Here is a 12500-nt window from a genome sequence, read left to right as displayed (position 1 = left end):
CTGATCACACTGATTGTTTGTTCACGTGTTCATGCCTCTGATCACTTTGCTTCTCATCAGTTATTTGATGATATAAAAACGGGGCTGAGGCATCGTGATTGACAGCTGACACTGACTTGGTCCAGTTTGAGTTTTGACCCCCACAATTTGGTATAGCTTGAGTGAATGAAGTGAAGCACTATCGACCGTGACATTCTAGTTATTCTAATTCAAACTCTCTATCGATGTCTTGATGAGCGTGAATACTTCTGACCACGATAATCGTCCGTTAGTTATCTGATACAGTCCCAGCACACAGCAGCTTACCTGAACCCAACCAACAGTTTGGATCTGAATGTCAAACTCATTGTTTGTTTCTCATGGAAACTTCTCAACGCTTCAAAGTCATCGCTATCTGTGGCCGGGGGCTGGACAGTCACTGATCGTCTTTATATACAGTCAGTGATCGTCTTTATATACAGTCGCTGATCGTCTTTATATACAGTCAGTGATCGTCTTTATATACAGTCACTGATCGTCTTTATATACAGTCACTGATCGTCTTTATATACAGTCACTGATCATCTTTATATACAGTCACTGATCGTCTTTATATACAGTCAGTGATCATCTTTATATACAGTCGCTGATCGTCTTTATATACAGTCAGTGATCATCTTTATATACAGTCACTGATCGTCTTTATATACAGTCACTGATCGTCTTTATATACAGTCACTGATCGTCTTTATATACAGTCACTGATCATCTTTATATACAGTCGCTGATCGTCTTTATATACAGTCAGTGATCGTCTTTATATACAGTCACTGATCGTCTTTATATACAGTCGCTGATCGTCTTTATATACAGTCAGTGATCGTCTTTATATACAGTCAGTGATCGTCTTTATATACAGTCACTGATCATCTTTATATACAGTCGCTGATCGTCTTTATATACAGTCAGTGATCGTCTTTATATACAGTCAGTGATCGTCTTTATATACAGTCACTGATCGTCTTTATATACAGTCACTTATCGTCTTTAGATACAGTCAGTGATCGTCTCTATATACAGTCAGTGATCGTCTTTATATACAGTCAGTGATCGTCTTTATATACAGTCGCTGATCGTCTTTATATACAGTCACTGATCATCTTTATATACAGTCACTGATCGTCTTTAGATACAGTCAGTGATCGTCTTTATATACAGTCAGTGATCGTCTTTATATACAGTCACTGATCATCTTTATATACAGTCACTGATCGTCTTTATATACAGTCAGTGATCGTCTTTATATACAGTCACTGATCGTCTTTATATACAGTCACTGATCGTCTTTATATACAGTCAGTGATCGTCTTTATATACAGTCACTGATCGTCTTTATATACAGTCAGTGATCGTCTTTATATACAGTCACTGATCGTCTTTATATACAGTCAGTGATCGTCTTTATATACAGTCACTGATCGTCTTTATATACAGTCGCTGATCGTCTTTATATACAGTCAGTGATCGTCTTTATATACAGTCACTGATCGTCTTTATATACAGTCACTGATCGTCTTTATATACAGTCACTGATCGTCTTTATATACAGTCAGTGATCGTCTTTATATACAGTCAGTGAACGTCACATGTCTGTGCGTGTGTGTCGGCCTACTGCTTCTTCTTATCACAGTCTAAAAGCTCTTTCCCTAACTGAGCCGTATATTAATTTGATATATGTTTGAATAATAAAAAATTCAACAACAATAGACTGTGCTCCAGCAGCTGGTTCTAGTGATCGATCAGTAAACCCAGCTGATCAATACATCTGATCGACCCACACAGGGAAACCGTGTGCATGTCTAGGATCTGCATTGTAGATGGTTAAATTAATTTCACGACTAAAATGTATCCTTGTGGGCGGAGCCTAAGTGAACGGCATCAGTCTAGTTTCACTGGATAAATACAGGCTTCTTCCAGCTTCTGCGACCTCTGACCTTTGAGTATACTAATAGATTCTGTATATTTGTTGAAATGTTTAGTTTTCTTTTAGTTTGTAGTTATTTATGATACATTTTATGGATACGTTGTCAAATATTATGCTTCGATGACATTAATTTGTCATCAAAGTTTGAAAACGTCTGAGGAATCATTGACAATGTTTTTTTAATATCAGCCGATATGTCAGTATTGATCTACAAAAGAAATGGCTGCGACACAATGGAACATGAACAATCATTTCAACCATTACAACAGAACACTACACGACTGTTCTGGAGCCTGCTGGTGGAGCCAAAACATCCTGAACGCCCCCTGGTGGATGGTTGCGGTATAGGCCATAAGCCCCGCCCCCTCCATGTTAGCAGATGGGACATGGGCCAAAGTAAAAAGAATCCAAAGACGGTTTCTTGAACTTTTGGAAGTTCTTATAGGAAAGCAGAGGATTTTTTCATCACACGCTCCCAGTGAGCAGTTTTCACCGGAGCCCCGTTACTAGCGATAGGGAAATAAATTGAAATTCAATACACCGCCATTCCAAAATCTTACGATCCATTTCGTCAGTCAAAAAAGGATTTTACCATTTCCTGGTATAGCGAGATGATCTGGGACGACAACCGCCAAAATATCCCTGTCGTATTTACACACTTTAGACAACAGAGGGCGCATTTGCCGTTGTACGCGACAGGGCCGTTAGCTTCCTTGTGCTCGCCTCTAAGGCCTACAGTGTTGGGCAAGCGACTCCCGAAGGGTTATAGGCTACTTATTACTTATTTCTCTTTCAAAAAGTAATTATATTACCTCACTTATTTCTTGGTGTTGAAACGAATTCGTCAGTTACTCGTTACATTACTATATTACTTTTGCGGGTTCTGTAAATTCAGTCATAAGAGCAGCAAGGAGGATCTAATGGTTTTTACAGAACGTAGAACGTTGCATAAGACCCAAGCGGATTTTGTGTCCAGCTACTTGTTCTGTTATTTCTGCCCTGGCATATGAAGCGAGGTCCTAATGTTCAGAAGTCAAACCGTGATTGTATGTCATGAGCAGGAGCTCCTCAAACATCTTCTCTACGACATACGCAGATCTCTGTCGTCCTCCATCCATCCTTCAGCCTTTTGGCTCGTAGCCGTAGTCGACGTCTACAAAGACTACCTTTCGATCTGTGCATCATCTGTGCCTATAGCGAAGTTGTTGCCTCCCAGAGGGAGGATCGGCCGTCTCCAGGACGTGTGGATGAAAGGATTTTTTCTCAACAGAAATGTACACGATGCTGAGGATGTGACGAGAAGCTGCACCGACGTGTGATGACATGTCACAGCAGAGTTTGTGTCTGTGGCCTCGAAGCAGGGCGTATATGCGTACGTATTCCCAGCAAAAATGTAGACTTTAAGAGTTTATTTTGTTATTTTAAAAGGCTGGAATTTAAATATCAGTTCTGAATATTCACAAGTCACTGAACTGCAATTATCGAGTCGTGGTGATATGGAATCGCAGGCCTCACATTGTAAATAGAGCCGAATCGTGAGATGACTGTATCGTCCCGTCCCTGCCCATTACCTCGCTGTTCTCATCGCAGCAACAGGGAAGTAAAATGATTGTGGAGCTGTGGCCAGGATTCCAAAAAATACACGGGATGTATATCCAAATCCCCCCCCCCCCTGAAATGAAGTCTGTTACCATTTTAATTCGTTTGGACCTTTTTCCAGTTCGTCGTCGAGTCCAAACAGAGCCGCTTCTTGCTATATGCAAACTATGCGGATGCATAGGGCCCCCGCACCACTAGGGCCCCCCCCAAGTGGCAAGTCCAACTGTAGCATTATTCTTACTAGTTTTTAGTTTTTATTGTTTGCATATTTATATCGATGCTGGCTCATTGTGTTTTCATTCTAAGTAATAGCCTAATTTATTCTCTCTCCAACTTGGGCTTGGCCCAATTTATTTATTCATTAATTTATTATAGTTTTGGGTTGGTGGTGAGAGAAATGTTATATTAAGTTGTGTTGAATATTTAAGAACCTTCTTTTTACAATTTAAAAAATTTTTTTTGAGGAACACTGCACGAGTTTTATTTGGTGACATATAGAGAGTCCCCATTGTTTACCTTGTCATTATCATTTTCTATCAGTTCAACCTGCTTGGGTGGGTCAACTTAAGATGTTTGATTTTGATTTGAGACAGGTTTTCACGCCTCTAGCCTGTTTTCCTCTTGAAATGTAATCGATAGTTGCATCTTTGTGGATCACCTAAAAAGATTAGGAATCTATCCACCGTAGTTTGACAAATAGGGGCCTCAAACAGCATCTTGTATAGGGCCCCCAAAAAGCCAGAAACAGCCCTGAAGAAAGATCGGACGCCACTGCAGCCGCCTGCGCTCAGGTCACATCGCTTCTCATCAGCCTTGGCGCCACCTTGTGGCAGAGAGGGAGGACCGCTGCTGTGAGCTGAAGGCCAATCACTGTATGATTCTGTCTTTATGATCAACACAAACATACCAAGAGATGTATCTCCTCCCACTAACACGACCCTTCATCTTCATCAGAAACAGAGCTGCTCAATAAATGATACAAGTCAAGTCTAGTCAAGTCAAATTTATTTCTATAGCGCATTTACAGACGGCTGAGCCGCACCAAAGTGCTTCACAAGAAAGTGCTTAAGTGCAATAAACAAAGAATAATACAATAGGTAAAGTAAAGCGAAAAGAAAATTTAAAAGGTAACCAGGGAACACTACGCACTGGCACTTAAAAAAAGAGACACTAATCGAAGGCTAGTGAAAAGAGGTGGGTCTTTAAATGGGACTTAAAAATGGTTTTTAACCTGGACCTGGGCACTTCCAACAACAGTTGGTCAGCTGACTGTAGTGCTCTGGAGGGGATGTGGTGGTGGAGAAGATCAGACAGCTACGTGGGGGCCAGACCATGGAGGGATTTGTAAACAGTCAGTAGAAGTTTAAAATCAATGCGGTAGCGGATGGGGAGCCAGTGGAGTGATGCGAGGACCGGGGAGATATGTTCGCGCTTTTTTGTGCAGGCGAGGAGTCGGGCGGCTGAGTTCTGGACCAACTGCAGTCGGCGGAGCTGTGATTGATCAATGACGGTGTATAGAGCGTTACAGTAGTCCAGTTGAGATGTTATGAAGGCATGGATGACTCTCTCTAGATCACTCTGGGGCACGTAGGATTTGATCTGAGCTAGGGTTCTCAGGTGGAAAAAGCTTTTCCTAACTACTGCACTGACCTGCTGCTTGAACATGAAGGCACTGTCAAAAATCACGCCAAGATTTCTGACAGAAGGCCTGATGTTAGAGGCCAGAGGGCCCAGGGCATCGGTGGAGAAGCCCGTTGATGATTTGCCAAAAACAATGATCTCTGTCTTACTCTACGCACAAATCTCTAGAATCTGGAGACAACTTTTCATTTCCCTGGTGAAAAATTTGTATGCTAAATATATTCAACTTAAGCATACTTGAGTATACTTTCAGTCAAACTAATCATCAGTATACTTCAATTATGCTAAAGATTATTTAACTTGAAGTTTGGACCAACTCATTTTGTAATAAGTACATTTGAGTTGTATTTAAATTGTAGAAAAGCACAATTTAAGTGTACTTAGTGTACTTTTATGTGCTAAAGTGGAATAACTTTAAGTATATTTAATACTATTAAGGTCGTAGCTGTGTATGTATTAATATGCATGCTTGAATAGTGGAAATAAAGTTTACTTTGTACGTGTTATAAGTACATAATTTAATGCGAGAATCTTTTTAATGTACAAACAATATACCATTAATATATTATTATTGTAGTAATATTGTACATCACTTATATTTTTAGCTTATTCTAATTAATAAAAAGTACCCTTTGTAGTTATTTATGAATAAACTTTTTATTATTTTGCTATACTACATTACACAAAAAACATATTGCCAGTGTACTAAAGGCTGAATTACATATGTGAATATTTCCTCATGTGGACTGCATTGTTTTCAAAGCTATTCAAAATTACATAAACACCATCACACTTGAAGAGAAAACAATTATTAATGAAATCAATACCTGAAAGGGGTTATGTATTAATAAACATACATAAAAAACCGAACTCTCCCTTTAAAATATAGCAAACCCCCCATCCTCTACACACACACACACACACACACACACACACAGGGCAAAAATTGCCATGTGAGATCGGTTCAGTCGCAGGAAGGCCTTCTTCAGAACTGTCACTTTGCTGCCAGCAAGGGGATACTGTATATGAAAGGAAACACTTTTCTTGCGTTTGATACACACCACAGTATTAGTTGTAGAACAATGTAGGAAAAGATGATGTCATAATAAAATCACCATCCTCACAGCCGATGGAAGTCTGGGTGCTGCGGCCCTGGCGACAGACAGAGCCTCCATGCAGTTATGATTAATATTAAGACAAATGATAAAAATGGTAATGTAGTTCTTTTGTATTGTATTGTCGTCTTCACTTACAGGGTTTGAAAAACCTCCACCGCTGTTGTCCTACCATGGAAGACAGCAGCTGTACGTCATGCTGCTCATTTGAAATTAAAACACATAACAATTCATCTGTCACATTGAAGCAGACATTTTTCAAGGCTAACTGGTACATCTCCATCTGTCTCCCTGCACACTCCCCTGCTCTCCTCCTCGGCACGTCCATCTTCTCCCTCTCGGAAGTTAGCACGAATCTGATCAAACAAGAAGAGTAATATACAGTTTAGACTACACCTACCTACGCTGAAAATGAATAATAGCCAAAACCCAAACTAAGCTCCAAATAGCGGGACTTTAGCAGCCACTGTGTTCTCCGGCGAATCTCCGCGTGTAGCGACCGCGCGACGTCTGTCCGCAGCTATGATTGGCAGAAGTGAATGACAAATCTCCCTCGCCTGATTGGTCAGTGACTTGGCGCTAACCGATCAAAGTGTCTCCAGTTCGGAGAAATGTTGATAATGTTGAGCATTCATTTAAAACATACAAAAAAATATTCAACAAAAAAGTTGAAATGACACACTTAAGTGATTACACGACTTGACTTGAAGTATGCTATAGTACCATTATGTTTGAGTGTATTAAAAGTCTTATTATGATTGATAGAATGAAATAAAATAAAAAATGACATTCAAATCTCATTCAAAATATACTCAAAGATCAGGCTGTTAAAAGGTGTATTTCTAAAATATGCTTTCAGCGCATTAATACAGTGATAATTTTAAGCATACATTTTAAAGTATACAAAAAATACATTTAATGAAAATTCTTAAATAAGTACACTTTACTTATTACTCTTATATTTCACTTTAAGTATATTATCCTGTCATATATTCACACCTTCTGCCTATACTTCTGCCTAACCATCTACAATGCAGATCCCTGACACCTGTCATCCCTGAACTTGATTCAGCTTCTCCGAGGTAATGATCCAGAAGAACAGTGGAGGTTCACAGGGAACTCTGGATCTTTGCTCTGATACTGACTGTGATTAGAACAGTTCTGACTCCAGACCTCCACTCACCTCACTGGATCCAGACTCAACACACGACTGTCTGGACAAGATCACGCAGCTCCTTCAGGTCTGAGTTCTTCAGCGTGTTGTCTCTCAGCTCCAGTCGTCTCAGGTGGGAGGTTGTGGACTTCAGAGCTGAGGCCAGAGAAGAACAGCTGATCTCTGACAACCTGCAGCTCTTCAACCTGGATGAAGAATAAAACAAAGAATCACATCATTGATAATCCTGATCAATGAGTCTTGTGGATCTTCATCATGTCAACACAACATTCCTACACCTGTTCATGTCAACACAGACTCATGACCTGCTGCTGACCTCAGTCCAAACTAACGAGAAGATTAATATCAAATGAGAGATGTTCCTTCTCTCATGTGTCACACGACCTTCTTCTCCCTGAAGGTCTGTGGGATTAAAACATGTTCAAAGTGGAGACGGGTCCTGATGGTCAAGTCCATTCAATCTGGTTCCTCAGCCAACAAATCCCTGATTGTGTCTTTCATTCACTTCCTGAGCTTAGTTGATCTGAGCCACTGTCGAACTCGTCTGCTGATTGGTCCCTACATCACCACTACAATGACCGTGTGCAGAGATGAGCTGAGTTGAGAGATATGACATTGTTTCCTTGTGATACAAAATACATATACATAGAGGAAATGGGAAGAAACACAGTGACACAGGGCTGTGTGTGGAGGTACTGAGTCACACACACACACACACACACAGACACACACAGACAGACTGGTGTCTTCAGTCGTCTCATCATGGACGTTCATCTGGTCTGTAGAGCTCTGAGTCTGCTGTTGTCTGCTGGAGGAGGTGAGCTGAGGAAAATCATGATGAAAATCATGATGATGATGATGATGATGATGATGATGACTGTGTTGTATTATTTTACTGTTGGTGTCAGAAATGTCCACATTTAAAGATTGTCTCCACGTCTCACCGCACCTGTCCAGTATGCATGTATGAATGTGTGAATGTATGAATGTATGAATGTGTGAATAGATTAGTTGATATTTTGACAAACATCATGAAGTACTCAGGCAGGTTAACCCGCTCTGGTAGCAGGTCATGTGACTGTTGTAATGAATGGAGACTTTCAGGCTGTTAAATTCTTCTGTCTGTTTGTCTGAGTTGTAACTGATTCACAAACATCCGAATCATGAATCAGCCTCAAACTCACAGGAACAGTGAAGCTGTCGGACGTCGCACGGTTTGTTCTTCAGCTTCAGAGACAAACATCATCAAGTCCACAGCTCTGAGCTAACAGCTAATCTCACTCAGAGCTAACAGCTAATTCTGCTCAGAGCTAACAGCTACTTCTGCTCTGAGCTAACAGCTAATCTGACTCACAGCTAACAGCTAATTCTGCTCTGAGCTAACAGCTACATCTGCTCTGGGCTAACAGCTAATCTTACTCAGAGCTAACAGCTAATTCTGCTCTGAGCTAACAGCTAATCTTTCTCTGAGCTAACAGCTAATCTGACTCAGAGCTAACAGCTACTTCTGAACTGAGCTAACAGCTAATTCTGCTCTGAGCTAAAAGCTACTTCTGCTCTGAGCTAAGAGCTAATCTTTCTCTGAGCTAACAGCTACTTCTGATCTGAGCTAACAGCTAATTCTGCTCTGAGCTAACAGCTAAATCTGCTTTGAGCTAATATCTAATCTTTCTCTGAGCTAACAGCTAATCTGACTCAGAGCTAACAGCTAATTCTACTCTGAGTTTACAGCTAATTATGCTCTGAGCTAACAGCTAATCTGACTCAGAGCTAACAGCTAATTCTGCTCTGAGCTAACAACTAATTCTGCTCTGACCTAACAGCTAAATCTGCTTTGAGCTAATATCTAATCTTTCTCTGAGCTAACAGCTACTTCTGCTCTGAGCTAACTGCTTATTCTGCTCAGAGCTAACAGCTACTTCTGCCCTGAGCTAACATCTAATCTTTCTCTGAGCTAACAGCTAATCTCACTCAGAGCTAACAGCTAATTCTGCTCTGAGCTAACAGCTACTTCTGCTCTGGGCTAACAGCTAATCTGACTCAGAGCTAACAGCTAATTCTGCTCTGGGCTAACAGCTAATCTGACTCAGAGCTAACAGCTAATTCTGCTCTGAGCTAACAGCTAATCTGACTCAGAGCTAACAGCTAATTCTGCTCTGAGCTAACAGCAAATTCTGCTCTGAGCTAACAGCTAATTCTGCTCTGAGCTAACAGCAAATTCTGCTCTGAGCTAACATCTAATTCTGCTCTGAGCTAACAGCTAATTCTGCTCTGAGCTAACAGCTAGTCATACTCATAGCTCCTGCTGTCTGCAATAACAGACTTTTCCTCCAGCGCCACCATCAGGTCGACATTTTTATTTGACACGTTGTTTTATTTTACCTGCAGCTGCCTAACAATGTTCCCATCAGCTGTGTTTTAATGACCTGCTGATGAACTGCAATGGTGGATGCTAAACCTTAGCATTTAGCATCAGAGCCTCGCTGTTGCTACAGACTGAGGTAACCACCCACCACTTTCCCCCCGTGCCCCCCTCCCACCAGTCCTCTGCGCCAGCGATGACGGCTGGTCCATGAACGTGCAGCCGGAGGTCCGAGCCATCGACGGTTACCCGGTGGTTCTGCCCTGCACTTTCAGCCACCCGCAGCACTCCCAGCATTCCTCGCTGCAGGTGCTGTGGCGTCTGGGCCACGGTCAGGGCGCCGCCGTCCTGTTCCGCTGCACCAGCCGGACCGGGGCCCCCACCTGTGAGCCGGGGCCCCAGCAGGACCAGCGCTACCGGCTGGAGGGCAACCCACGAGAGCACGACCTGTCGCTGCGCATCAACAGAGCCTCCCTACAGGACAGCGGGCGCTACTACTGCAGGGTGGAGGTTCAGGGCCGAGAGCACATCAGCTTCGAGGACAAGATGGGAACCAGACTGAGAGTGGAGGGTTGGTCCACACTGACACTTCGTCATCTGACAACTGCATAATTCACCGTCCTCTGCCTGCAGGGGGCGACTGTGGCCCTTTGTTTTACTCACCAGCTTCTCGTTTGTGCTGCAGCTCCTCCGAAGATCCTGGCTCTGTCAGTGGAGGGCAGTGAGCAGTCCGGGTACAGGGCTCTGTGCCGAGTTCAGGGCTCCCCGCTGCCGGACGTCCAGTGGCTCGGTCCGGACGACCTGCTGGAGGGTTCGTCGGTAGGCCCGCTGGCTCAGGGCACCACGGCTCACTACCACACCGTCAGCCAGCTGAGGGACGTTGAGCCGGGCCAGCAGTACACCTGCAGCGCCTCCAACCCGCTGGGCAAAGAGCAGGCCACCCTGTACGTCCTGCCCCCCCAGCCCCCGCCGTCACTGGCCGGGGCGTCGCCTCCTCTGCTGCTGCTCCTGTCGCTGTCTGTGGGGGCAAAGGTCATCCTCCTGGTGGGGGTGGGGGTGTGGCTGGTGCAGGGAGGAGCTCTGCAGGGAGTCCGCTGCTGGTGGAAGTAACCTGTTCTCAACATCTTAACAATGTAATGAATTAACTCTCATTATAATTTAAGTTTTACAGACTTTATCATCATAATCAGGTTCATATTTCATCATGTTTATTTGTAATCACATGAGCAGGAAGCTGCTGATAAACATCCAAAAAAGTTCTGATGAAAACATGTAGTTGTTCTGTATCAAAGATAAGAACAAATACATTCTCTCAAATGGACGTAATGGGATGAAATGTTTCATAAGTCACAAAATTATGATGAAAAGAAATGTGTAACATAGTAAAACAGGTTACGACTCCAGTTAAACCCCAGGAAATATTAATTCATGATTAATTTCCTGTTTGTAAAAAGGTTTCATGGATGATTAGTGTCCGGTTTTCTCGCGTGACATTAAATATTAATCTCTTCAGTGTTGAATCTATTATTGTATTAATGCTGTGGATGTTGATAGTTGTTGAACAGTCAGAAGAAGTAGAGAGGAACAATATGGTTTTAAGGCGCAGAAATCATTCAACACAGAAAAGTCCTGTCTCACTTCAGAAGAACGACTTTATTCAAATGTCCAACTCGTTTAATGTTACTTGGCTGAAGGGAGACGACCAGTTTCACACATTGTTACAGATCAAACTGAAGTGACCACACTGGTGACGGCCAGCAGGGGGAGCTGGTGTCCAACTGGAGGTCTGGAAAAATATGGATGGAAACAACAAACAGCAGATTCAGGACCATCACAGATTAATCTGCTCAAACTGCTTCTGTCTACACGTGGACTGAAAGATTACGTCCTCCGACTGAACCATTCATGATTCATAACTCGTGTCGAGTTGGTAAAAGTACATGAAGTCATGTGAGGTGTTACAGTTATTCTAATAATAATAATAATAATAATATCAGGCCACAGCAACTACAGTATGGCTATGGATAGGGGGACATCTGGTTCAGATCCCTGGGATCACTATCCATGTTTGGCTGTACCGGTTGGGTTCGTCCTGTTGGATTGTCCGGCTACAGGGGGAAGAGGACGGGTCTTCTGTAGCAGACGGGCAGAGCGGCCTTACAACAGTCCTCGTCACGCCAGCCAAAGTCCTTGCCGCTCTCCAGACTCATGATGGCACACTGGCCGTCGTCCTCCGTGCCGGGCTCGCCCTCCTCCCAGTTGGTGTCGGTGACGGGATCGTTGTTCAGCCAGTACCACTCCCCAGTCTGGGAGCTCCGACGCATGCCGATCCAAGCCTCCCGCATGCTGTCGTTTTTGACCTGGACGAGTTCTTTGTGGATTTGCATCACATTTACGGTCCTGGAGAAGCTGACGAGCTGCAGGTCGTTGTCTCTGCAGTACTTGACAGATTCCCGCCAGCCGTCGACCACCTCGCCGATCTTCACCACCTCTGGAGCCAAGACGCAACCTCTAAAGTCTGGACGTCAGAGAAGGTGGAACAGAAGAAAGTCGTGAATCTTATATTAGTTCAGATTTGATAAGGAACCACTTTACTTGTAACTTTAGAGTGTACAAATATTTCTTTCCATCAACGTATTTCTATTT

At 43.0% G+C, this 12500-nt stretch overlaps 2 protein-coding genes and 1 long non-coding RNA gene across 3 annotated transcripts in view; 1 reads left to right on the top strand and 2 right to left on the bottom strand.

Annotated features, from left to right (window-relative positions):
* Positions 1 to 5879: 5879 nt before the first annotated feature.
* Positions 5880 to 10655, bottom strand: LOC124850759. Its single transcript, XR_007031647.1, has 3 exons — positions 10518 to 10655; positions 7502 to 8314; positions 5880 to 6674 (listed from the first exon to the last, which is right to left on the bottom strand). It is a non-coding gene; the product is annotated as an uncharacterized LOC124850759 (long non-coding RNA).
* LOC118285509 (sialic acid-binding Ig-like lectin 15) lies at positions 8194 to 11366 on the top strand. Its single transcript, XM_035609195.2, has 3 exons — positions 8194 to 8309; positions 10036 to 10425; positions 10540 to 11366. Exons 1-3 carry the CDS (start codon positions 8255 to 8257, stop codon positions 10962 to 10964), a joined length of 870 nt encoding a protein of 289 aa, XP_035465088.2. The 5' UTR covers positions 8194 to 8254; the 3' UTR covers positions 10965 to 11366.
* Positions 11367 to 11529: 163 nt separating this feature from the next.
* Positions 11530 to 12500, bottom strand: part of LOC118285508 (IgGFc-binding protein-like) — a 4210-nt gene continuing 3239 nt past the window's right edge. The window contains exon 3 of the mRNA XM_035609194.2: positions 11530 to 12372. Coding sequence (XP_035465087.2) covers positions 11963 to 12372 — 410 coding nt within the window. The 3' untranslated portion in view covers positions 11530 to 11962. The remainder of the gene's footprint in view (positions 12373 to 12500) is intronic.

Source organism: Scophthalmus maximus, chromosome 10, assembly GCF_022379125.1.
Source record: "Scophthalmus maximus strain ysfricsl-2021 chromosome 10, ASM2237912v1, whole genome shotgun sequence".
In the NCBI taxonomy this organism is placed as follows: Eukaryota; Metazoa; Chordata; class Actinopteri; order Pleuronectiformes; family Scophthalmidae; genus Scophthalmus; species Scophthalmus maximus.
Note: the sequence above shows the minus strand (reverse complement) of the source record. Positions and strands in the feature narration are given on the sequence as shown.

Bases quoted from the DNA above. Each gene is read 5' to 3' on its own strand.
- LOC118285509 (XM_035609195.2), top strand. From the start codon at position 8,255: ATGGACGTTCATCTGGTCTGTAGAGCTCTGAGTCTGCTGTTGTCTGCT. The intron at 8,310-10,035 runs GTGAGCTGAGGA...CCCTCCCACCAG, and splicing joins GCTGTTGTCTGCTGGAGGAG to TCCTCTGCGCCAGCGATGAC. The intron at 10,426-10,539 runs GTTGGTCCACAC...TTTGTGCTGCAG, and splicing joins AACCAGACTGAGAGTGGAGG to CTCCTCCGAAGATCCTGGCT.